This window comes from Drosophila sulfurigaster, chromosome X, assembly GCF_023558435.1.
Source record: "Drosophila sulfurigaster albostrigata strain 15112-1811.04 chromosome X, ASM2355843v2, whole genome shotgun sequence".
In the NCBI taxonomy this organism is placed as follows: Eukaryota; Metazoa; Arthropoda; class Insecta; order Diptera; family Drosophilidae; genus Drosophila; species Drosophila sulfurigaster.
This window is the reverse complement of record NC_084885.1, coordinates 16,979,807-17,005,539: the sequence shown is the minus strand read 5'-3', so window position 1 is coordinate 17,005,539 and position 25,733 is coordinate 16,979,807. Positions and strand designations below refer to the sequence as shown.

At 41.8% G+C, this 25,733-nt stretch overlaps 7 protein-coding genes across 9 annotated transcripts; 4 read left to right on the top strand and 3 right to left on the bottom strand.

The window, feature by feature from the left end:
• Positions 1–41: 41 nt before the first annotated feature.
• Positions 42–2,792, bottom strand: LOC133847675 (protein tilB). The gene is made up of 4 exons (XM_062282856.1): positions 2,639–2,792; positions 1,719–2,571; positions 1,408–1,644; positions 42–463 (listed from the first exon to the last, which is right to left on the bottom strand). Exons 1-4 carry the CDS (start codon positions 2,646–2,648, stop codon positions 376–378), a joined length of 1,188 nt encoding a protein of 395 aa, XP_062138840.1. The 5' UTR covers positions 2,649–2,792; the 3' UTR covers positions 42–375.
• Positions 2,793–3,163: 371 nt separating this feature from the next.
• On the top strand, positions 3,164–4,314 carry LOC133847677 (uncharacterized). The gene is made up of 2 exons (XM_062282858.1): positions 3,164–3,955; positions 4,032–4,314. Exons 1-2 carry the CDS (start codon positions 3,240–3,242, stop codon positions 4,249–4,251), a joined length of 936 nt encoding a protein of 311 aa, XP_062138842.1. The 5' UTR covers positions 3,164–3,239; the 3' UTR covers positions 4,252–4,314.
• On the bottom strand, positions 4,270–6,556 carry LOC133847676 (solute carrier family 35 member E1 homolog). Its single transcript, XM_062282857.1, has 4 exons — positions 5,902–6,556; positions 5,619–5,827; positions 5,430–5,555; positions 4,270–5,370 (listed from the first exon to the last, which is right to left on the bottom strand). The coding sequence occupies exons 1-4, from the start codon at positions 6,230–6,232 to the stop codon at positions 4,876–4,878; spliced, it is 1,161 nt and encodes a 386-aa protein (XP_062138841.1). The 5' UTR covers positions 6,233–6,556; the 3' UTR covers positions 4,270–4,875.
• Positions 6,557–7,847: 1,291 nt separating this feature from the next.
• LOC133847974 (uncharacterized) lies at positions 7,848–10,906 on the top strand. 3 transcript variants are annotated; one of them, XM_062283331.1, is made up of 5 exons: positions 7,895–8,006; positions 8,572–9,102; positions 9,570–9,810; positions 9,879–10,486; positions 10,556–10,906. In XM_062283331.1, exons 3-5 carry the CDS (start codon positions 9,729–9,731, stop codon positions 10,748–10,750), a joined length of 885 nt encoding a protein of 294 aa, XP_062139315.1. In that variant the 5' UTR covers positions 7,895–8,006; positions 8,572–9,102; positions 9,570–9,728; the 3' UTR covers positions 10,751–10,906. The 3 variants fall into 3 exon arrangements, with proteins under 3 accessions (XP_062139313.1, XP_062139314.1, XP_062139315.1); XM_062283329.1 differs by lacking the exon at positions 8,572–9,102 and having other exon boundaries at positions 7,848–8,006; XM_062283330.1 differs by lacking the exon at positions 8,572–9,102 and having other exon boundaries at positions 7,849–8,013; positions 9,583–9,810.
• A 212-nt stretch (positions 10,907–11,118) lies between these two features.
• On the top strand, positions 11,119–12,355 carry LOC133847975 (NFU1 iron-sulfur cluster scaffold homolog, mitochondrial-like). The gene is made up of 3 exons (XM_062283332.1): positions 11,119–11,278; positions 11,348–11,631; positions 11,693–12,355. The coding sequence occupies exons 2-3, from the start codon at positions 11,373–11,375 to the stop codon at positions 12,226–12,228; spliced, it is 795 nt and encodes a 264-aa protein (XP_062139316.1). The 5' UTR covers positions 11,119–11,278; positions 11,348–11,372; the 3' UTR covers positions 12,229–12,355.
• Positions 12,356–13,774: 1,419 nt separating this feature from the next.
• LOC133847116 (inositol polyphosphate-4-phosphatase type I A) lies at positions 13,775–23,004 on the top strand. The gene is made up of 8 exons (XM_062281916.1): positions 13,775–13,984; positions 14,503–14,667; positions 14,737–14,982; positions 15,780–16,370; positions 17,579–18,128; positions 19,472–20,798; positions 21,950–22,704; positions 22,763–23,004. The coding sequence occupies exons 1-8, from the start codon at positions 13,867–13,869 to the stop codon at positions 22,893–22,895; spliced, it is 3,885 nt and encodes a 1,294-aa protein (XP_062137900.1). The 5' UTR covers positions 13,775–13,866; the 3' UTR covers positions 22,896–23,004.
• A 178-nt stretch (positions 23,005–23,182) lies between these two features.
• Positions 23,183–24,990, bottom strand: LOC133847117 (large ribosomal subunit protein mL38). Its single transcript, XM_062281917.1, has 5 exons — positions 24,775–24,990; positions 24,558–24,713; positions 24,131–24,491; positions 23,774–24,072; positions 23,183–23,709 (listed from the first exon to the last, which is right to left on the bottom strand). Exons 1-5 carry the CDS (start codon positions 24,932–24,934, stop codon positions 23,423–23,425), a joined length of 1,263 nt encoding a protein of 420 aa, XP_062137901.1. The 5' UTR covers positions 24,935–24,990; the 3' UTR covers positions 23,183–23,422.
• Between the last annotated feature and the right edge of the window lie 743 nt (positions 24,991–25,733).

Below are 25,733 nucleotides of genomic sequence, written 5' to 3'. Positions count from 1 at the left end.
TCATTAAGTAAATCGAAAATTGATTTTGATTTCCCACACTCGTGTTTTGCCCAATTGTTTTGCATCGTTTTTATTCTCGATTACAATCATAAGTTAATAATACTTAACACCACAAATACACACACACACACACACACATACCCACAAGGATGTAACTACATATATAAGAAAATATCACTATATATAAATGTGTATATAGGCATCTGGGTCAGCGCAGAGTGATTGACTAGGAGCAGCAGCAGAAAGAGAACAAAAAGCAAAAACCAAAAAACAAACCCCGAAAAAAAAACCAAAACAGAAAATTATTTAAATAAACCATTTTTAAATAAACATCATATGAAGACTCTTCTTGGAGTGGGACTCTCTTCCATTCCATTAGATCAAATCGGGCAGATCGGGCGGCGCACAGATGTTGCTGATGTCCACCACGTCGCTGTTGCGTTCCTTACCAGCCGAAGAAGCTCTGCAAGAATTTGTGGGATGGGATTATTAACAAAACGGTAACAAAGATCATTGAAAGTAATTGCATTCCATTAAATTGCATTCTGCTTAACTTAATTATCCAACTATATTAAAATTCATCGAAATCATTAATGTTATACAAAAATACAAATTATCGATGCCTGGGTATTTAGTATGACATACAATATTTAATTATAAATTCTTTATTATTTTTGGCTGCTGGAACCTTCGACTCGAAAATGTTGTCTATGCTTATCATATATTCAGATTAGTTTTTATTATGAAACTGTACATTTACATTATGTTTTCCTATGAAGGAGTTTAAATAGTACCTGGAAACCAAACTCGAAAACCCTAACTTAGGACATCCCGCCAAGCTTGAAATGTCGAAGATGCAACTTCTAAACATAAAGCAATATATCAATAAAGAACAGTGGCAAAATTGGTTAAAATAAGCTGTCGTATTTTTCCGTTATGTTATACAGTAAACAAAAAATTTGAAAATTTAAGTATATTTTTTCTGTTGAAACATTAAAGAAAAATCCTTCGTTTAAATAAATTTAGTACCTCTGTTAGTTTGGCTAGTATTATCATTTAAAGATAAAGAAGCTGTGATCCACTGTATAAAACAAATTCCAAACAACTTTAAAGTTGGAAAAGCCTAAAGTTATTTGTCCCGTTTCATTCAAAGTACTCAGTCAAATGGTAAGAGCTAGAAGGCTGCAATTTTTACATTTAATCGTGAAATAATGCGAATGTGCTGGAACCAAAGTCGAAAACTCTAACATAGGACACTTCTTTCAAATATCAAATAAATTGAACCATTATGAACGACATTTAATCGTGCAATAAGGCTGCCTATCTTTTAACAAAATGAGAAGAAAGCTAGCAAGAACCTGAGGAAATAAGAGAAAGACCTAAGGATGCATCAGCATATTTGCTCACCTCTTGGCAGCAGCAGCAGCAGCCGAAGACTGCTTGGGCTGTTTGAAACTGAGCAACTCGTTGGCCTTGAGCTTTGGCAGCATCAGCTGCAGATGTCCTGTGATCTGGGAGCGTTGCACTTGCGACTCCAACGGCTTCACCTCATCGTGGTAGGCAATTTGAAAGATTTTGCCCTTGACCGTGACACGCACATAATTTGGCTGGACATCCACATCGATCAACGAGGTGTCCAAGTGCCTACAAAGTGAACGTTGGTGAATGGATGCCGATAGTTGATGAATGCTGTGGAGCACAAGCACAACAGCACTTACTTGTAGACCTCGAGCAGCAGACTGTAATGGGACGGTTCGTCCTGGAAATTGAATGGCAACTTGGCCTGATTGATATTATAGGGTCGTCCACATGGGGCAAACAGATGCGGTGTCCGCTTGGGCTTCTCCGTCAACGGATTCGGCTTCGAGACGCTCTTCTCTCGCCCCAGCCTGTGCTGTCGCGCAATCTGTGTGCGTATCTCGGGACAATGCTCGCTCTTGGAATTCCAGAAGGCCCGTATGCGCTCCTCCTCATCCTCGAGGTCGGCACACTGGGCCGCCAGCTGCGATTGCTGCTCGGCAACACGAATGCGCTGCTCATCGCGAGCCATTGCCTGATCCGCTTGACACTGCACAATGATGAGGCGATGCTGCTGGCGCAGACGTTGCGCCTGCAAGCGTTCCGATGGCAAAATCTCCTGGCAGTCGAGGTTGTGCAATTGGGGCAAAGTGCCCACGACAAAGTCGCGATAATGCGGATAATCGACGCATGGATTGCCAATGAGGAGCAGTTCGCGTAGATTGTAATTGCCACGCAACGATTCGATGCTGGTCAATTCGCCTATAAAGTTGAGCGTGAGATCGAGTTTGTTGAGCGATTCGAGTGCCTCGAGATTCTCGATGCGTTCAATGTTGTTCACGGCCACATTGAGATATTCGAGACGCTTCAGCTTGTGTAGATTTTCTAAGCGTCCAATCAAATTGGACTGCAGCAAAAGGATTTTGAGATCACGACACCAATTCTGCAGATGCTCAATGCTTTCAATGTCCTCTTGGTGCAGTGACAACTCCTCGAGTGTGCTAATTAAACGCTCATTATGCTCCGATTTCTTGCGCACCAAAGCTTCAGTGACTAGATAGACAAAATATTTCAATTTTACATATGTATTTGAATGGGGTGAAAAGTTTATTGCACTTACTGCGCACCATGGCCGTATTTTCCTTTTTCTGTTTTGCAACAATTTGTATAAATATGTATTTGGATTTGTCTAGCTAGACTGACGACATAAACAAATCAACAAAGTTCAGGTGTCTACGTTGCCTAGGAAAACACTCGATTTGTTGTTGTTGTTGTTTTGAAATTTACATGAGCGGGCCGTTTGAATTGAAAACCGAAAACCTATCGGTAATTAACATATCGGTTTTGCATGCACGCGACAACGTCATCGACACCGAGCGACACGGTCACCCTGTTTCTTATTGGACAGCGCGGCAAACAAACGACTGGAAATCTAATCGGACAGAATTAGTTAAGTGGTCAAAGCACAGGAGCGAATTCAAATGAATTTACACTTGTTGCATTAGATTACATACTAATAGCAATCACGCAAACTATTGATTATGCGTGTTGTTTTAATTAATGATCAACTTGTATATGATATATTGCTATTTACGCTTATCGGCATTGAATGCGCTCCTGTGCGCTGTGTCAACTGAACACACAAAACTAGAATTAGCTAAACCACAACACAAGCCAGACAGACAGCTACAGTCAGCAGAAGCGTTCGTTAATCGCAAGCGATGGCTAACGATAAGGATAAAGATATCGATAACGATATACTGCGGGCACTTAGCGATCAAGAAGTCGATGAACTGCTGCAGCTGTACGGCAATAAGTTTGGTCCGCTAAACTTCCATTACCTGTTGCTTCACAATCAACGCAAATGGGATCGTCAATTAGATGCCGCTGGCATTGACCGTGCTGATGTTGCCTACAAATCGCTGCGCAAACGATTCTATACACATCGTCAGGGTGATTTCCGTCGCTACGGGACCTATGTCAGTCTTCACGAGGACATTGTCCAGAGCGTCTCGTTCTACAGTTGGCAACCGACTGCGCCCACCGAACTCTTCGAGTGCCTGGAGCGCACACAACGCATTGCCTGGTCAGCGGGTGCTCTGTTGACCAACGTGGATCTGGACTACGCCCCGCGCATCAAGGAGTTGGCACTGTCCAAGGGCGCTGCCGGCTTGCAGCCGCGACAATGCTTTGGCATGGTTTTGCCCCATGCCGAGGCACGCGTATTAGAAGTACCCGAGTTGCTATCGGAGTTTGAGTTGCGTCCGTTGCGCGACGAGGATGCGATCGCTGTGCATACCATTTGGCCAAATAAGGGCGAAGGATCACTGGCATATTTGCGTGCGCTCATTCGCTTCAATCGCACGTTGGGCGCCTGTCGAAGCGACACCGGCGAACTGATTGCCTGGATCTTTCAAAACGATTTCGCTGGCTTGGGGCAAGTTGCACTATCTTTGGATGCACACAGCAGTGGTACTTACTCATATCTCTTTTCTTTCTTTCTGCTCTTACAGCATGCTGCAGGTGCTGCCCAAAGCGGAGCGTCGCGGCCTGGGTGGCTTGTTAGCCTCCGCCATGAGCAAGCTGATAGCCAAGGGAGAGACGACGACGCTCACCGCCTGGATTGTATCCACCAATTGGCGGTCGGAGCAGCTGCTGGGACGCATTGGCTATCGGAAACACATTGTCAACGAGTGGATCAAACTGTTGCCCGCCTCGGAGTCAATTAATTAGAAGAAAATAGTCAAGAGATTCGTTTTTTGCCTATACATAATATGCCTATGTACACACGGTCAACAATTTGTTTTTTATTACGCTGCGGTTGTTGTTGTTTTTTTTTTTCTTCTTTCTTTACACTTTCTATGCTTAATCAAAAATTTGCCAATTATACAAACAAAAATCTAGCGGCAATTGAGGCTAATTTTGTGGGGGGTTTCGATCTTAGAAATATTTACAAACCGCTTCGCAGAGCTACTCAAATATCATACAATAATTTACATTATAATTTAGTGGCGAAATTGCAATTGCAAAAGGTAAAGACAAGCAATCAATTAATACAGAGAGCAGGGACAGAGGGGTGAAGAGGGTGGGACAAATACAATATAGTATAGTAGCATTATGTTTCGTTTCATTTTTGGTTTTTGCTGAGTGATGATTGCTGCTGCGATAACGGAGAACAGCTAACGCTGCTGCTGCTGTCGTTCTGCGTTATCTTTTGGTCATACATTGCGTATACGCAACGTAAGCAGACGGAAGCGAGTAAAGGAGTTGGGTGAAGGGTAACGGGTGACGACGGGTGACGGAGGTGTAATACAATTCACTAAATACAAAAAAAAAGAAAAGCAATTGATAGAGAACCTAAACAAAAAGCAAACGCGTGGCACTCCCGTTTGGCATGCCGCTGCCATTTGCCAGCAAACTATTTGTGGTCATTGGCGGCATGGACAGCGTTGTTGTCCCTGCACCTTTGTGGCCACCATTCATGGTGCTTGTGCGATAATATGAATCGTTGTTGTGCTGCAACGGCGTGTACTTCACATGATTGCTTGGCAATGATGACGACGATGTCGTTACTGTGGTGGGCAGCTCTCGTCCCTTTGTGATTTGCTTGGCACGATTATAGCAGAGCACACCAATGATGGCCAGCGTCATGCCCAGGCAATTGACCCAGGTCACCGGATTGCCCAATATGAGCAGCGATACGGCGATGACAAAGATCCGTTTCGATGCGCTGGCCACGGCATAAGTGAGCGGTGTCACCAGCGACAGCACACTGAACGCTATGATGTTCTGCATCCAGTTGAGCACGCCGTCCGTGAAGAGCAGCGCAATTACACGATAGTCAAGATTTTTCTGCAAAAAGGAAATTTGCTAGTTAATAAATGTTGCAGAGAATTAAAAGATCTACTCACAATGGCTGTGTGCCGGAAGACAGCTACGCTGTCCATGTACAGCCAGAGAGGCAGGAAAATGAATAGCGACAGCTTGCCCAGCAGATGCAGCAATCGCAAATGATGAATGCCCGTATCCTTGAGCACCTAGAAAAGCGAAATACGGTTCAGTAAATAGGATTATAATAGAGAGAGCGAGGCTTTAGCTACCTTCTTGGAGAAGATGTTCTGCATGGAAAAGCCCATGGTGGAGATGAGCGCACTGATCAGTCCCAGCATATCGAATGAGATTTCCGTCACAGTGGCAATTGCCACGCCAGTGATGATGGGCAGGAGACTGAGATAGACCAGTGTCGGTTGTTTCTCGCCAAAGAAGAGGCGCGTCAGTATCACGGTAAAAAGCGGCATTGTTGCCTTCACTGCAACAAAAAAACAATATTAACAAATTGCTGACGTGACGGTATCGATGATGATGATCTAGATGCTGACTTACCTGTGTGCGCATAGGAAACGGGCACTTTCCACAGTGATATATGCGATGTCACCGAGGCGAGCAGCTTGCCAATGGCCAACGGCACTATTAAACGCATATAGTAGGCTCTGGGTATTTCCTGATATTTGCGTATGCGCCACAAATTAAAGAATGGCCCACTGTACAACGTGATGCTGCACAACTGGACGAGAGTGACGGTCATGGGAAAGGGGAACTCATTGAGCACCATTTTGCCAATCACATTGTTGCTTGACGAGATGATGTACCAGAAGAGACACATCAATATTACGACCACAACATGTCGCGATCCTGTGCGTTTTCCACCCAACATTTTGAGTGACGTTGTTGTTGTTGTCGGTATTGAATTAAAAGTTGCTGTTTGTGTCCGTGTTGTTGCCTGTCCCCGGGCGACTGTTGCCAGTCAGCTGATCGTTTGCTTGGCACTTTCCTTTATTGCATCTTGTCGTCGTTTTAAATATTTCAACTGAGCGCTCTCTCTCTAAGCTGCACGTCGACAATTGGTCGCCCGCTTGTTTGTTTTTGGTTTTTTTTTTTTGTTTCTACGTGGACGCGACAATGTGGCCAGAAGTGGGACCGTTGTTTCCATTTGAATATGTACCGAAAAAATACCAACTTTTGAGAATACCAGCTGCGTGCGCGCGAAACAATTTCAAAATATACATTATCATTTGAAAGTAAAAACAAAAGCATAGATATTTCTAAAAATATTGCAATCTAATAATACAATTACATATATTAATTGTTTTTGGAAGTGTGTGAGTAGTCAATTATGAACAAAACAAATATCCATCAATTTTAAATCGAAAAGTGTCAGTTCAGTTAATTTACGATCTTATCGATAACTGTCACCTGTTGCCAACTCTTGTTACATTTCGATTTCAAATATTGGCCTCTACAATTAAATTCAAAAAAATTCGCATCATTCAAATATATTTTGTATTTGCAAAACTTCATTATAATTATTTTGTTGTACAAATAATGATGAAAAGAAAGCTACTCCTTGAGCTGGTCTTCCAATTCAAAGTTTGTGATAATCCCAATATTTGTTAATACTACTAAACACGGTAATATAATTGGCGACTGTGTAGCTTATTTTCTGCATGCTTAGCTTTTAAAGCATTTTGCAGCACTTAGTAATAGAATCAACGTAATATGTGGAGCTAGGTATTGTGGCACACAGCTTCTTTAACGTAAACATAGTATTGCTGCGACAAGTTTGTCTCACAGAAATCCGACTCCAGCCAAAGGATACGCTCACTTGGATGGCTATATTTTGTGTCCGATTGCCAATAATTGGATTCGTTTGGGTTGTCGGGCTGCAAAAGATGCCGGTGCACATATATTCGTCATCTTCATCGCCCTTGGTTGCCTTCATGGCATTCTTCTGATAGTGCAGCTCTTGTAATCATCATCTTCGAATGCTCCAGTATTATGCGTATTAAGTATCATATCATACTCTTGGATGAGCAGCCTCAGTTTCTCATCATCAGCAGCATCATCTACATTTGCTACGAACAATCTGTTTAAATTAGCGCCAGGTAGGGAATCTGTATTGTTTTTGGTACACCCCATATATTTTAAAACGTTAATTTTCGAATTGTTGTTTATGGTCACACCCCGACGAATAATGCTGTTTCCACAGAGACTCATTTTTCGACACTTAATCGAGGACCGTTTTGCTGCTTCCCCACTGTGAAATTCACAGCAAAAAATGGGCGATGAAATTCACCGAAAAATTTAAGCCCATTTGTAGCTTCGGATCTCTATAAAATATCACATGACTGATAAAATATACCGGAAAATGGTGCCCGATATTTTCACATTTCTTAAGCATGTGAAAAAACGACTATTTTCTTTTGGTATTTTTTTGTGCAAATTTCAGAATATATTGAAATCCAATATATCGAAAGAAAAAACGCCGAAAAGATCCGAGAAGTTTTTTGTGCTGCGAAAATAACGCATTAAGAATAACAGCCCCAACAGATTGTGAGATAGTCCAGTTTTTAAACAAAAATTAAGAATCAAATATGAACCGCACACGCCGCAACGTTGTAAATAAACCATTTGTTTCTGGTGGTGTCTATGTAAGTAGTTTTGTTTAAGTTGCTGTTCAAAAGTATTATTGCATACCCATTGAAAATGTTCATTCATTTTAATTTCACTATGATGTACATATGTACCATTTATTCATTAATACAAACTTTGCGCAAAACATATGCCAATGTATGTACATATGTAAATGTTTGTATGAATGTATACATAGGCATGAGTAATGCGTAGCTGGTACGATTATTAAGAATACCAATAGCGCGGCTATGAATATATTGTGTGTGCATACGTTTGTATGTTTGTGTGCATACGAATTGTTTACACCAAGTAAGTATGGGTTTAAGCCTTTGTCCTTGCATAATATGTACATACATATACATATGTACATACTTACATACAGTGTGTATGCAATGCGTAGTTTGAATCGATAAGGGTATACACACAAACACACATACATATGTATGTATAAACTATAAATTTCGTACATAAATACATACAAGCAATCATACATATTAACATACAGACACGATTATTCATTATGTATGTATATTCACAATTTCGCAATAACAGTAATTCTATTTTTATTTATATAATTTGCAGAGCACAAATTGAAAGTGTGTCTCGAAACCAATTGTGAATTTATTTGCAATAGCCACTAAACGTGCCTTAATCGCAAGTTCTTAGCATTGTTAGTGTTATCCCCCCACCACTCTCTTCATTTTTATTCGCCGGCTGCTACACTAATACATACTACCCACACCCACACATACATATATAAGTGTAAAAATGAATGGTTTGTGTGGAGAGGAATTTATCGATAAACAGCTGCGGCTTGCGATTGGGGTTACTTTTTGGGGCTACTGGAAATCGATTCATTCAAAATTGTAACTAAAATTATTAGTTTTGCGTTAGATAGCAATGCTCATTTTCTTCACTTCAAGTACCCAAACGAGTAGGCTACCAAAATGATTCGTTTGGGCACTTTGGGTAGTAGGAGTGGTCATGGCTATTCCTGAACTATAGTTTTTAGTAAAATCGCCCGGCACAGCAGGCAGGTGCTGCGATAATACGCCCACGCCCACGCCGGCAGTAGATCTCCCCTTGAATGGCGCGTTTGGCATTCCGAGATTGGTAATGGGGATTGTTGTTGTATTGCAAATGGGCAGCGTAAATGTCATTGTAAAAGTGGTTCTGTATTTACAGAGGGGGTTCTGTAAATGTACCTACTATAGCTTAAGTCTAGGGAAGCGTTGGAGAACGATTCGAATATTATTTCAGATATTCATATATTATTTTTGCATATTTTATTTTCTATTATGATGAAATTTTGAACTTATTAAAATATTATATCTATATAATTTCTGTTTAAAATTTATTTAATATATTCGCATACTTTTTTTTTTAATTTTTGAAAAACCAAAAAGACATCTATAAAATACAGTCATTACAAAAAATAAATATAAATTATAAGACAAATTGCGTTAGGATACAGGATGGTTCTAGTAACATGGCATAATTCTAGTTTGGAGTACAGGATTAGTGAAAAGCTATGGCAAACGTTGGATGGACCTTTAATAATATTTCATTTTCCTATTTAGAATCCCAATGCAGCTGCCGCTGCAGCAGCGGCTGCGACGCCGGTTCCGCAGCCAGTGGAAAATGTGGAGACAACGCCGATAACCGTCAAGGCAGAACCGGCAACTCCAGCAAAAAGCAACAATTCCCGCGAAGCGGATGCCGCGGATCAAAATGTTGAGATGGAGTCCAACAACGGCGAGGACTTTGAAGATGATAGAATACCATTTAAGAAAATATTCCAAAAACGCAAGAAGTCTTCGGGTACATTGACAACATAATAATGATCACCTATAGTTTTTTAATTCTTTCTCTCTACTTTTTTTTTGTAGAGAGGACGCGCGACAAGAAACTTCGTCAGAATCGTCAATTGCGCAAGTCCATGGTGCCCAAGAATGCGTTGATGGCATTGAACGAGGTCAAGGGCATAAACATCAGTGACTTTACGATCAACAGCAACCCGGATGGCGGCTTTACTGCTATTGTCACTGTTAATTCGGTGCAGTACGAGGGCAAGGGTCACTCGAAGATGGCATCAAAAAATTTGGCTTGCGAAAAGGCTTTGCGCGATTATATTATTGCCAGAATGACGCCAAGGCCTCGTTCAACACCAAAGACAGCAACTACAGGTGGCGATGGAGCACCAGAGCCGATGGTTACAAACGATGGCGAGCCATCTGAGACACCAGAAGATGATGTACCCATGTTGAATTTGGCTTCATTTGCCATTTACAAGCTGTTTGCCGAATGGGAACGCGAGGGTTTCGTTGTACCCGAAATGCATCCTTCATCCGGTGGTAATTCCAACGCTCAATCAAATGCCCAAGATGCGCCAGCGGCCGCTGCTGCAGTTGTGCCCAAGGAGCCAAAGAAGCCGCCTGTGCGGACTGAGCTGCCAGCCAGCTGGGAGACGATGCATCCAGCTACATTATTATGCGTTGTAAGTAAAACAAATTTATAAACTATCTAATCTTTGTATGAAACTGAAATTGAAATACCTTACTTATAGATGCGACCAGGACTTTCTTATGTTGATCACGGTTGCATTGGCGACAAACCAAATATTATGCAGTGTCTGGGAGTTATTGTGGACAATCAGGAGTTTACCGCCAATGGGCGTTCGAAGAAGATTGCACGTCGCAATGTCGCCGTTAATGTCTGTAACAGTCTGTTCAATACGAACTTCACTTACGAAGAGTATTAAAATGCATACGGACTGCAGAATCCTAAATCCCAGAATCTATTATGTCAACGTATATAATGTAGCAATTTCCTTAGTTTAAAACACATGCATGTATATGTTTTTCCATTATAATCACTTATTCTTTAACTAAATAAATATGAATTTGATAGTAGTGTACATATATATTTCTTTTTGTATATTCAAAAATCATGGGAAATTAAATTCACTATCAATGAGTGGAACTATTTTCAGAGTTTTTAATCGAGCTTGGATTTATCTTTATTTTTATTAGATACACTATCTGAACTATATCTTACCCTCGGTAAGCTATCGCATTTTTAATTCAAGACGCAAAACGAAATATCGTATGCTCTATCGTATTTCGTTTTGCAACTATCTGGCAGCACTGGCATTAAGAACAGCTGTTTTGTATTGTTATGCGTGTGTTTCGTCAGATCTACAACAAAAACGAAATTGACAATGTCGAAATTACTTTCTTACGCCGCAAAAAAATACTTTGCGTAATACACGTCTGGGCGCAAGTCAAATGTAAGTTCAACTTAAATATGCTGTTAACAGTAAGTGGTAAATATGAACTGGAATTTTATGAAATTGCAGATCGCAATGTGCGGCCAGAGATTTTATGCACATGCCGCCGGCGACTTCGGCAGGCAAAACTTATTCAACGCCATCGCTTGTAGGTAAACAATCGTTGCTACAGCAGCCATTGGTCGGAATTCCACAGGGAATGGGACAACAGCTGTCAAAGCGCAACATGTTTATTCAGACGCAGGACACACCGAATCCCGATAGCTTAAAGTTTTTGCCGGGCATCGAGGTGCTGGGCAAAGGAAATACTTATGATTTCCCCAGTGCCACAACAGCTCACTCTAGTCCATTGGGTAAGCTGCTCTCCGCATATGTGTGTTCCAACGAAATCAATCAAAATTTATTTTGTTTTAGCAAAATTATTGTTTCGTGTGGAAGGTGTTCGTGCCGTATTCTTTGGAGCTGATTTTATAACTATATCCAAGGAGGAGGGCGGTGAATGGGGCATTATAAAACCAGAAGTGTTTGCCATCATTATGGATTTCTTTGCCAGCGGTTTACCCATTTTACACGAAGCCCGTCCCAATGCGGATACGGAAATCTACGATGATGATGACGAAACCGTCATGATGATTAAAGAATTGTTGGATACACGTATTCGACCCACGGTGCAGGAAGATGGTGGCGATATCGTCTTTATGGGCTATGAAAATGGCATTGTCAAGTTAAAGATGCAGGGCTCGTGTTCGTCCTGTCCCAGCTCTATTGTCACCCTCAAGAATGGTGTACAAAATATGCTGCAATTCTATATACCTGAAGTGGAGTCCGTGGAACAGGTCTTTGATGATGCAGACAAAATGGCAAATAAGGAGTTTGAACGATTCGAAAAGAGTTTGAAGCAAAAAGAACAGCCAAACGCTCCTGTTAGCATCGGTGGTAATCAAAATTAGTTCGGTTTTCTTTGTTTAATTGTTTTTATGATTATATTACTAGTAGATCTACAGTTACAGCATAAACTTGTGTACAGTTACCAATGGCTTAAAAATTCAAAAAAGGCAAATAAATAATAAAGCTATATTTTGGTGGTCTTATATTTAAATTTGAAAACAATTTTGTGTAGTGCTTCAGCTTGAGCTGAAAGTGATTAACATTCAGTTTTGCATTAAAAATACATGTTTGCATTATAAATATGATATTTAAAATAGTGCGCATTTGTGCATACATTGTACATTAAATTAGGTGTAACCAGGTAACACTTATTGGTATTTTATTATTTTGGTATATTACCTCTGCGTCTAAACATATATTTTTAAAAATGTTGGTTGTGGTCACACCCTGACACAGGTGTTGAATAAATCTGCTTAAAGGAAGCTCTTTTTTTTTTAAACAAGTCTAAATTCAACTAAAAACATTATTTACTTTATAATAAAAGCATTGATATTATTTGGCTGCACAACATTTTCATGTCAGTCATAAAATAATAGCAGAAATATTGTTGCATCGATAGTTTCGTCACTTCTACAACAGGCATAGTGGAGGCTAATAAACAAACAAATACACGTCTCGAATTATTTTAAATTAACAACAAAAAATGTGAACAATCTATAAAATCAAGCAAAAGCAATACCAAAACAAACTACAGACTACAGGAGAAGGTTGAAGCGAACCAACAACATTTATTGAAGCATCGCCAGCTGGTGAGGAAGAGAGAAGAGAAGTTGAAAATTGCCGATTTTTGTTGGCAGAGGCAGCGGCAGTGGCAGAGAAGCAGGCGCAGTGGAGCAGGAGCTGGAGAAGCAGCAGGAGCAGACAGACAACAACGCTCAGGTCAGCGTGCTACATATTTTCTGTGCCAAGTTGCAAAACAACAGCACAAAAAAAAAGAAACAAGAAAAAGGCGAGACAACACTTTGTGGTCCAGAAGCGGCGCTTCGGCCATTTGTGTGCCATGCTGTTGTCAACGTCAGCTGTGCTATTTTGATAGAGAGCCGAAGAGGTGCAAGAGCGAGAGCGAAAGAGTGCGAACGAGCAAGTGAGTGCCAGTAAGAACGTGAGAGGAAGTCAAGTGCAGTGGAGTAGAGGAGAGGAGTGGAGAGGAGAGGAGACAACAAGGTATGTAATACAGCGGCAAACCAAATGTGCTTGGCTATCCAACGCCCTACACGCCCCGCTCCGCCCCCCCAATTCCCACAGCTGCTGTCATTGCTTGTATATTTGTAATTTCTTGAATTATTAAACGCACACCTTCCGTTATTACAAGGTGTGTGTGTGTGTGTGCGTGTGTGAGTGAGTGAGTAACCCTCGTCTCGCCCCCCGCATATTTCACCAATTGGAAGTTATTACGCTGAGTGCTTGAGCGAGTGCGTTTGAGTTCGTTTATTTTCTATAATTTGTATTTCAATGGCTTTTCAATTATCATCCATTAATTTTGTGCGCACTTCTGCCCAAATCCAAACAACAAAATCCGCATAATTTCTCAATTACAATTACCAACAGCTGCCGTCTTCGTCTCCGTCGCCTAACCAGTGAAACAACAACAGCAATAACAACAACAACAACAAGAGGAAAGTGTGTGTGTGTTGGCAAGCATGCGATTCAATAAAGCGGAGCTGGCTTCCTTGGTATCCAATCCATCGACCAGATTTGACAAAGAAGGTCTGCTGATAATAATGGAGCGACAGGAGGGCATCTTTTGGCGCACGGATGGTGAGTCGCCCCTCGCCACGCCTCACCTCGCTTTGATTTCATCATCGTGCTCATTACATTCATTTACGCACACACACCCACACACACACACACGCACACGCACAGACACACACTCACATATTACACTTTTACACACACAAACGCACACTCACACTCAGCGAGTAGCAATAGGTTTCTTTGTTGCCTTTCTCCTATTTGTTTTTGTTGATTTATTTTTGCTTTTGCGCTTATCACCCACACCCTGATATCACCGATCACCAATCACCCATCACCTTCACTCTCACCACGCCCTGATATCACCCATCACACTCTGGTGGTGAGGCCACACCATAGAGATGTCTGAACTTGAACTGAATCCCACCTCTGGTTGGGATTGATCATAAAAAACTCACCAGAGCCCCACAGCCAAGGATCACACACTCATCACACTCTCACCCACTCACTCACTCACACACGTTATTTTGCTTACGCACATTTTTTTGCCATCTCTTTCTCGCGTGCGCACTCTTCACACACAGTTAAATTGGAATGCTGGTGCAAGCTCCGCGGCAATCTGCTCTTCTATCTGAAGGACAAGAATCCCTTTTCATCGCTCGCCGGCGTTTTTGTGCTCCAGGATTGTCAGCCTCGCATACAAGATGATGCCCAGTTGCCCGATTTGGCTGGCTATGTCTTTGATCTAGGTAAGTTTGCTAAATGATTTGTGATACGATTGTGCTGATGATGATGATGCTTCTCGCTCCTTTCGACAGACTTCAAAGACAGTTCCACGCAACGGCTGGTCACGCACAGTGCCTCGGATCGCTTGGATTGGGTGCGTTGCATAGAGTCGTGTTCGAATGCCCAAATCGATTTGCAAATCGAACATCTGAAGGCGCAAATTGCCTCACATATGGGCAATCGCATTGATCAGGGTTTGCCGCTGCCACACGACGACGAATCCTTGTGGACAGAAGATGCAACAACTGCGACAGCAGCAACAGAGGCGCCCTTTGAAGGTGATCTAATACAGTTCTAAAAGTGTGGATCTAGTTGGCAACTGTTTGTTTGTTTGTTTGCCTACTTTGCCCCACCGCCCCTCTACTACATTACTACTACTACTACAAAACACCCATCTAACCTGGTTTATTGTTAAAAATGTTTTAGTTTGTATAAACAAAAAAAAATACTGTTGCAACTGGCGCACACACACACACACTTGCTTAACACACACAAACAAACCACCCCACACACACTCACACACACGCAAAATCTCCTATTTACTGTATAGACTAAAGCTTATGTGATCAAAGACCAAAGAACTCAGGCCACACTTGCTGTTTGCTACAATGACACTAGCTTCAAAATTTATGGTTAATCAACTAACTCGAAACTCGAAAATATCAGTGTCATTGCAGTATCAAGCTTTATTCAACGATTTTATAGATTGTAAGCTATATTACTTGAATTTGAATTACCCCATCGAGGTAAGTCTTACTTAACAAACAATCAAAATTTCCCCCATAACAATGTGTATATACATACTATATATAATTTTGGATCTGGATGTGTTAGTGTGATCGCCATAGATTAAACTACTATATCGTTAGTTTTGTAGTCAGGTCTGATATATGACATATACGATATTCAACTGAGATCTATTCAAAGAATAAACTTTAATTTTGTCAATGTGGAAAAAAAAGAAAAAACTAATTGATTTTGTTATTATTTTCATAGTATTGTAAGAAATCTCTCTCTCACATTCTTACTTATTGCACTTGTCCTCTATCTACATATGCCTCTTGTCGTCTTGCAGAACTTGCAGAGCCGCAGTCGGAGCTCTCGGAGCTGCCCATCTGCGAGACGGCCATCTCCTGTGATAATCTGCCGCTGGACGGTTTCGGTCGTCCGCCAAATCCGCGCGTCATCTGCTCGGTGCTGCAACCGACCAGCGACACTTGCCTCTGGCGGCATCATGCACGCACCGAACTCTTGGAGCGCACACGAACGCCCCAGTTCCTGTGCACCATGCGCTTCCTACGCAGCGCCGGCTTCGGAGCCGACACCAGGCTGCGCTTCAGTGTGCACGATGTCCGCGAACGCGTCTCGCTCACATCCCTGCCCCTGGGACACGCCGAGGTGGCGTTGGGCTTTATCCAGGATGCGACTCGCCTCCGTCTGCCGTTGAGCTCGCCACGCGGTGAATGCGGCTTCATAACGCTCGCCTCTTGGGCGCCCGAAGCGGCGGCTGCCGAACTGGGCGCCAGGGGTGCTGCTGCTGCTAGTGCTAGCGCAGGTGGCGGTGGTGGTTGCGGTGGTGGTGGCGGTGGTCTGCTGCAGCCGCCACCGCGATCCAGCACACAGATGTTCGACCAGGCCAACGACAGCTCGGGGCGACGGCAAAAAGGTGAGTTGAATACACTAGGCAGCAAAAATGAAATATTTATATATTTATTAAATACTTTACTACTTTGATTTACGGAAAAGAGAGTGCTGGCTAACTATGCTTAATTCATTTATGATTAACTGAGTTTAGCTTGTATCATAAATAAGTAATGAGTTACATCAAAAGTATTCTTTGTTCAAGTACCTTCCTCAATATTCAAGTTTATGATTTCAGTTTAGTTTCAACTTTAGACTTGTAATCATTATTTTTAAACAATAAACAAAATAAACACAAATTATAGTCATTATTTTTAAGCAGCAACTGAAAGAAAAACAATTCAATATAATTATGATCATTATTTTTGAGTAAATAATCTGAAATTCTAATTGTGGTGATTAAAATATTTTTAAGTAACGTGAAAAAAACAATAAGAATAATGATCGTAATTATTTTTGAGCGAAAACAAACTAAAAATAAAGTGACTATCATTTTTGTAGTGGAATAAAAAAAATAAAACATATTACTTATAAGAATGAAAAACAAAACTAGTTTTTCATTACGTTTGAGAACACGAAAAAGCAAAATTAATTAGAAGCTTTCGATGATATTTTATATCAAATAATGATCGTAATTATTTTTGAGCACAATAATATTAAACTAAAAAATGGTTACTATGATTTTTGTAGTGGAATAAAAAAAAAACATTACTTATAAGAAGAAAAAATAAAACTAGCTTTTTAAGCTAACAAATTTAAGAAAAGGAAAAGCAATTATGTATAATAAATTATTGTGATTAAATAGTTATGACTTTTGTAAAAGCTTTCGGTGACATTTCATATGCTTATAACAGATTTTGTTCATTTCTTATTTTAATATTGAAAACTTTCTGGGATTGATTACTTTAGTTAAAAATAATCACTATCTATGAAGAAATCGATGGAAAATTAAGGATTTATTTTAACATTATATCATTTTCCACTAATAATTATGATTGAATTATGAACAAAAATAAAACTAACTTTTCATTACATTTAAGCGAACAAATTAAAAAAAAATCAACATTCATACATTATTGTGATTAAATAGATTTTGTTTATTTCTAATTTCAATACTGACAACTTTGTGGAATTCATAACCTTAGTTAAATATAGTACAATCACTATCGTTAAGGAAATCTATGGCTAATCAAGTGAATACTAATAATCTTTCTCACTCTCTGAATTCCTCAGGTCATCGTCGCACACAATCGCTGCCACCGAAGCTGGGCGTGCGTCTCTTTGTGCCACAGCTGTGTGGCATGGAACGGGTCTGTGCCAATCCTCGCCTGCACTCGTATCGGCTGCACTCGTCGCTGGGCGCCGACATCAGTGTGCTGGAGACGATGCTGGAGTCGAGAGTCTGCTGTGCGGTGCCTCAGCAGCTGCTCTCGATTTGGATACAGCGCGAGAAGGAGCTGCTGCAGGAGATCTCGGGCATGGGCGAGTTGAGCGGCGAATGGCGGTGGCGACAAATGAATCTGCTCGAGGAGCATTTGCGTCTCCTCAAGGATTACTCGCAGGCCAAGCAGAACATTCAGCAGCTGATGCGCGACGGCGTCTTCTACAAGCGCAGCTCCACCAAAACCGACGAATCCCTCGAGTTCCTCCCCGTCAATCTTCACGTGCAACGCATGTGGGCACAGAACGATACGCTGCAGCGACGTGGACTCCTCGACATTGTGACTGTGGGCGCGTTTACGCGTCACGACGCCAAGGGTCGCAAGTGCGGCGGCCTCATCAAGTGAGTAGCACAAACGGTATTAGAAGCATTTGTGTGTTTTTGATATGCCATGTCCATTGGGAGTACTTATCAAGAGTGGTTTACTTGTTGGTTGACCCTCATCATGGCAAATCTAAATATAAACCAAACCGACAGCGCAGTCTGATTATATATATATCGTAAATGTGGGCAGTAAGAGTCTTTTATAGAAGTTATGTAAATTATAGGTATTTTCATAATGATTGTAAGTTTATTTTATGAACTCAAGAATACAAATTATAAATTTGCCAGTTGGGGAACATAGAAGAATGATATACGTAAATTATAGTTATAGTAATAATAGCTGAGAATACAAATTATAAATTTGCCAATAGTGGGGAAAAATAGAAGAATGATATATATAATATATTTCTTGCGCTCTTATTGTTGCCATAAGTGAATCCTGTTTTTCTTTTTTCGAAGGGGGTAAAATAATCATTTGTATTTACATAAGTATGCGTATAAAGAGCATTCTAATTTTTATACCCGCTTTGCATAGCATAGAAGGGTATAATATAACTTTGTGCCTCCATGAAGAAGGATGAATCTCCGACAATGTAAAGTATATATGTATGTATATTCTTGAGCATCGTCAAAAGCCAAGACCTTATAGCCATGTTCGTCCGTCTGTCTGTCTGTCTGTCTGTCTGTCCGTATGAACACCTTGAGCTCAGAGACTATAAGAGATAAAGATATAATGTAATTTTTGATCGACAGCACTTATTAATACCGTACTGGTTTATAAGGATTATAAGTTTATTTTATGAGTTACAAAATACATATTATAAATTTGTTAATAGTGGAAAAAACAAATTCAAGTCGAAGAATTGTATTCAACTGAATCTCGCTTCCAAGTGATTTCTTGCAGCTTCTTTAGAAAAGGCAAAAAAAAAATAATAATTTGTGATCTCCGTATTCATAAATGTTGGCATGCATTAAAAGCATTCAAAGCTTTAGCAACATAAGCAAATTAAATATTGTATAGTAACTATTATTATAATTTTGAGTGTCTCAAGCAATTTAAAATGGTGTATTTTAGACAATCCTTTTGAATCAAGTAATAAACTTTGAAGTTCATTTTGGTAGCTCATTGGAAACGATTCAAGAAAAAATGTATTTAAAAATGAGATGAGCAGAAGCTAAATTGACTTGTTAGACAGAAAATGCTTGTAGTATATCAGAATTTGCATTAAAATAGTCGCAATATCGTTACAATACAATATTTCTAAATTCCTAGTGCAAGTTGAAAGCAATTTAAAGAGCAGCAACTATGAAAATGCGACAGTTGAATAATTTACAATGTGTTTTTCCATGCATCCACACAGACTGCTGCAGGAGAGCAAAGCCTGGAAGCTGGAGCAGAGCAACGCGTGCAAGGTGCAGGCGGCCAACGATGCTGTCCAGGCGACCAAGCAGCTGCGCAAGGAGATCGTCGAGCTGATGTCGCAGCTGCTGCAGTTGGCCAGTCGTCGGAGTGCCCGCGACATGATGCCGCTGTGCAACGAGATGGTGGCAAAGACACGGACGCTGCTCAACATTTGGGAGCCGAGCATTGTGGAGGAGGCGGTGAACTTCATCGAATGCCATCGCATCATCGAGGAGCCGGAGAATGTGCTAATGGAGCCAATGTCGCCGTTTCGCAAGATCACCCAACAATTGAGCGCCTTGGAATTGAAGTCGCCGGAGCTGGAGGATTTCGCCACACCGGTGGTGGCGCCACCAGATTTGTGGCCACGCGGTCAGCCGTTGATGCGTTCGAATAGCTGGCATCCGAGCAATGCATCGCCATCAAGTTCGCTGGACATCAATGCCATCGATACGCTGCAGCATGTGGTCAAGTGCTACAATGCGCATCTGCGCAACTTGGAGCAGCAGCAACAGCAACAGCAGCAGCTGAAACAACAACAACAACAGGTCAACGCGTTGGACGAGGCAACATATCAGTCACTGCCACCCAGCTGGCAGGGCGTAACTCCGCCTTCAGTGCAGCTCATCGATCTCGATGAGATGGTTAGAGCGAGACAACCGCGTCCTCCTTCTTCTCAGCCGCCTGCTGGCTTTCTCGATACGAAGCTGATGAGCTCGTCACCCTCGGCCAACTACTATCGACCCACAGAGGAGCCCGAACCGATCGATCTCACCCAGCTGAACATTGAGGCGAGCGTCATGTGTTTGGTGAGCAAACTGAAGTTCTTTTGTGGTCGCTGCGACAGTCCCGCCATCCGATTGCGTCATCCCAAGGCGCCCATTAAGCGGGAAGGTTTCACGGTGGCGCCACAGCAGCAGCAACAGTCGCAGGCTCAACAACAACAACAACAACAGCAGCAGCAGCAGACACCCGATGTGATAGCTGCCTCCAGCAACAAGGAGCAGGCGCAAACACAGCTGAAACTGGATTTGACAACGCAGGAAACAACGCCATTGCCGGCAGCTAAAAAGGGCAACAAATTCACCGATGGCTTGGATCTATCGTTGACAACCGATTGGGTGGCTGAACTGCGTCCCAGCATGCGCAAGCTGCGACATGCCATGGATCGGCTGCTGAAGACCGCCAGGCTGATGCACTCTGTCCAACGGCTGCAGCAGGATGTGCGCTGCAATCGACTCCAGGCGAGCATCATGTATCGACGTGACGTCTGCTTCTCTCAAGCGGTAAGAAATATATTCTGTTTGTCGGTCAACTCAAATCAAAGTTCACAATTGATAGCCATGTATTAAGTATTTAGGTTGAATGTTCACAATTTGCAACTCAATTCTACAAAATAATACATTTGCGAAGAACAAATATATTGGCCATATTTCGATTTCAGTACTTGAAGCACCACAGAGAAGCGACTCTATTCCAACTACAAATTTAATCCCTAAACACAAGTCACATCTATACAGAAAAAATATATTAACCATAACAAGAGAATCATTGAGAAAGATACTCCCAATTTACAAGTGAATTCAAATTTTAAATTTAATGATCAAATTCTAAAAGTCCATTTGAAAAAAAAATAATATAAGTATATGCTTATGACTTGATAATCACTGAGAAGGACGTTGAGAATTTACAAGTAAATTTAAATAAGTTGCTCAACGGACACGAAAATCACAAGTCACATTTAAAAAGAGAAAATTCGCTAGCCATAATGAGATGTTTAGGTACACCACTTGAGAATCGCAGAGAAAGGCGTTACCGCCATCTTTCCAATTCACATTTGAAATTTAACGACCAATCACATTTGTGAAACTTGAGAATCGAATTTACAAGTGAATTTGAATAAGTAGTTTAACTTCCAAAAATCACAAGTCACATTTGAGAGAAGAAAATGTATTAGACACAAGTAGATGTTTAGCTACACAACTTGAGAAGGGTGTTGAGAATCTACAATTAAATTTAAACGAGACTGAATTGCCAAAAATCACAAATCACATTTGCGAAAGGCGCAAGTAGATGCTTAGGTACACCACTTGAGAATCGCTGGGAAAGGCAGTGCTGCCAACTTGTCAATTCAAAAGGGAAATTTAACGGCCAAAACTGGCCAGCAATATTTCTAAAGTACACATCTTGATGATCGCAGGCAAAGGCGTTGTTTCCAACTTACAACTTGTAGTGAATTCAAATTGGAAATTTAAAGTTTAAAATGGGTCGCTAGTTAAACATTAAAGCGTAGCTGAAGATGAAGTTGTGGCTGGACTTTTAAAGAACAGAATAGTGTATCTGGTTGTGTAGCTTCGCCCGCTAATTAATGAATTATTAACAACTTGTCAATTGCCCACATTAAAACATTTCGATTTTCGATTTGATTTTTTTGCAGTTAACGGCATTGGTCAGCGCCTTGATGCTGCGCCTTTGGGGCAGTGAGCTGGACAGCGCCTACATGACGCTGCTGAGAGAACTGGGACCGCTGGCGTACTTTGAGGGACTGCTGTCGCTGTATGGCGCCGAGACGGACATGTGGAGTGACATGTGCATTGCCATCGAGGACTTGTCGGCCGTCAGCTTTCGCTTGGTGTTGGCTGCCCCCAGTGAACGGACGCCGATGCCACGGATCACGGGATCGCGACAGGCACTGGAAGTGCTGTTGCCGGTGCCGGAGCATGCGCTGCCGCACAACAACGGGCAGCTGCCAAGCTTTAAGATCACGCCCGTCTTCTTCAACATTGGCATCAACGAGAAGGCGACGCTGGGTCAGACCCGTGAACAACATCGCTCCAATCTGGACAACTATCTGCGATTGCAGCAGTACTTTAGTCGCTATCGCAAGTTGGGTTTGAGTGCAACCGCTGCCGCTGTGGATATGAACTGTGCCACCGCCGATCCGCTGGACTCGCTGCATTCGGTCCTGGGCTTCATGGAGCAACAGTTGCGGGCCAATGTGACGAAGGACGTGAAGATCTTGCACCTGGCCGAGGATGCATGTCGTTTGATGGGCGGCCTGCGATTCACGTCATGCAAAAGCGCCAAGGATCGCACCGGCATGGCTGTCACCCTCGAGCAGTGTCGTGTGCTCGTCCGGGAGTTTCAGCTGCCCGCCAAGCATGTGCCCTATGCACTGAGCACGATGCGCAGGTAGCGTAGCTTCTTCTATTATTCACTTGTCTCTCTTATGGTAATTCTTTAATTGCAGCGAGGGCACACGCATGGACAATGTGTTCAAGAATATTGGCAAGCACAAGTATGCCTTCAATTTGCCGCAGGTGATCATGCTGCCGGCCATGTACAGGCCACCAGTGGGCGCCTATGGCAAAGCGCAGACCTAAAACTTCCAGTTATACAAAGATCGACTATACAGATCGGCATTTAGACTTAAGCTTCAATCATAACGAGTACTTATTGAGAATGATTGCATGAAGAAAAAACAAAACAAAACTGTGCCAAAAAATCGTAAGAACGTAAATTAATCAAAAAATCAAGAAAAACGAACGAAAATCTAAACGAAATGCAACTTAATTAATTAACTAGACAGGCTCTGAGAAAAATGTTTGTTAACTCGCGAGATTCCATAGCGTTTAGCTCTGTTCTTTCCAATACAATTTGTACTATGTACTATGTGGTAATGTTTATGTTAAAACGTATTTATTTAAACTATCTGTTTTTGTATTTTGTAATTGCATGTGCACGAATCATACTTAACACAATATGTTACAACCAAAAAGCAGGCGCAATGCGTCTACTTTCATTTTGCAATCAAATTCAATTCATGTAAAACGAATGCGCGCAGCAGCAACAGCAAAACTTGTTAACCAAAAATACAAAACAAAAACCAAAACTAAACAATCACGACTATTTAATAGTCCTGCACACGTCCAATGCCCAGTCGACGTTTGCGTATCTCGGTGCGCAGCCACGAGGGAACATCGCGTATGGGATGCGCATTGGGGAAACGCAGCGCCGGCTCTGGACCATCGAAGGGATGCGTCTGTGCCAGCTTGCGCTGCAGATACTCCTTGTTCACTTGCTTGGGGTCGCGATGCTTATCCATGTACAGATTGAACGCCTGCTTCAGTGGGAAGAACTTTTGATCTGCCAAATACGCCTTGGGGAAATCGTACTCAAACACCGGCTCCTTCAGCTCTGCAAGCAGCAGAACGATGAAGATTAATGGAAATGCGATTGCAATTAATTCGCCTGAACTTACGCAGCACATTGTGGTACAAAGACGTCACGGATTCATCCCAGTTGGACTGGTAGAAGGCAAGTCCCGCTGGTGTCAGCTCATCCTGATGCTGGCGATAGAATTGCAGCGTGCTGAAGCTGCGCTTCTCCAGATTCACATGATCCTTGGCATCCAGTTTGTGTGCGCTCAAGTCCAAGCGAGCGTTTTGCTTATAAAGCACAAAGACGAGACGCTGATAGCCTACGCCCTTGGGAGGGAATGGTGGCAAATAGTCAGCCAAGACTTCGCCCTCGTTAAGTTTGCCATTTGGTATATTGGAGCTGTCCACAAAAAGTAATGCAATAATTGAGAGGTTTTTCGGATTCGGAGTTCTCTTACATGAACCAATGCAGACACTCGGCCTCGCCGTTGGTATAATGAGCATCGGGATTTGTAAGTAACAGCGTCCAGTAGCTGTCGCCCTGTGTCGACGTCTTGCCGGTTATAGGATCCAACTGGCCATCGAAGTCAACTAATGGCGCTTTGAGTGCCTCCGAGGGCTTGATGACATTGCCATTGTAGACGGGACTAAGGTTATTTGCATCGAGCTCATAGCGTATGGTCAGGGGCACGCGTGGCACAAAGTAGGCGCTGCCAAAAAGATGCTCGAAGATGCCATAATGATCCGCTAGCAGCCGCAGATCATGTTGCCCGGTAGTTTTCACATACGCCTGCTGCACCTTCTCCAAGTCGATGACCACTTTGTGAATAATGCAAATGCATTTAATTAATAATCCAATAAACACTACTTCATCTTGCTACTCACGCTTGTTGCTGCGTGCCAGCTGCTCCAGCTCCTTGCTGCTACGCTGTGCCTTCAGGTGCTCTAGGCGTGCTTTCAGTTGAGCGGAACGCGATGGCTTCAGCTGTGGAAAGCCAATGTTGATGCGGGCTACCACATCGGGATCGGTGACGTTCTCGTCTGGAATTCAGTGCGTTAGTGATTTGACCGGGTGGTTACATCAACATACAGCAACACTTACCCCGCAATCGCTGTTCCAGACTGCGTGCCACACCGGGCGGCTTACCACGCATCGTGTGACCGTGGCGTGCACCAACATTGAGGAGTGCAAGCGCTGCGGTTTGTGGACCACGCAAACCGCCATTTGCACCCGTTTTCATTAATAAATTACTAAAAGACATTGTGTTTTATAAGCAGGCGGTTTACTTCAGCCTTCAGAGTTAGAGATGGTGAAACATCGATGGTGCCGTATCCATATATCGATGTTTCTTTTTTTATCAGTTTAAGAATCGAGTTTTGTATGTAATCGATATTTTTGTGTGTTGTTAAATTATTAAAACTAAATTATTCTTTCTAGCTATTGTATATTATGTATTATTAAATAAATTGCACTTTTTTATAGGTCTAAGTTTTTCTTAACAAGTCTATTTTATTTAACATTGGTGTGATCTTTTTTTTTGCGGTCCGGCAACATTTCCATATATTCAAATTAACGTTCGTTGCGCAGTTTGATTGAATTCAATTAAAGTTGCACATTGTAGCTATAAACCTGTGGGACCTGAACGGATTTTGAATGAAACTTTTATTTTTACATTTACGTATCGATTATCATTCATGGATTTCCAGAAAACCAACCGAAAATTCATAAAATATTTCTCTCATGTAAAAATGGCCCCAAATACAAATTTTTCGTCGTAACTTCGACATTTTAAGAACGATTTGGGTGTTCTTTTCCAAATCGATAGATATAAATGTAAGGATTTTTCAATTTTCAAATAATAACACATGTGCAGGAAATGTTTTGTATGTTTGTAGCATACTTTGAGGCTTCGTCAAGGTAAATCGTCATTGCGAGAACAAACCATAGATGCCGCCTCTACGCAGCTTGAAAGAATTTGATCCTGTGGATTTTATTAAAAAATTGCAAGCTTTTTATTGAATTTGTATATTTATTTTTTATGTAGATTGCATATAGATTTT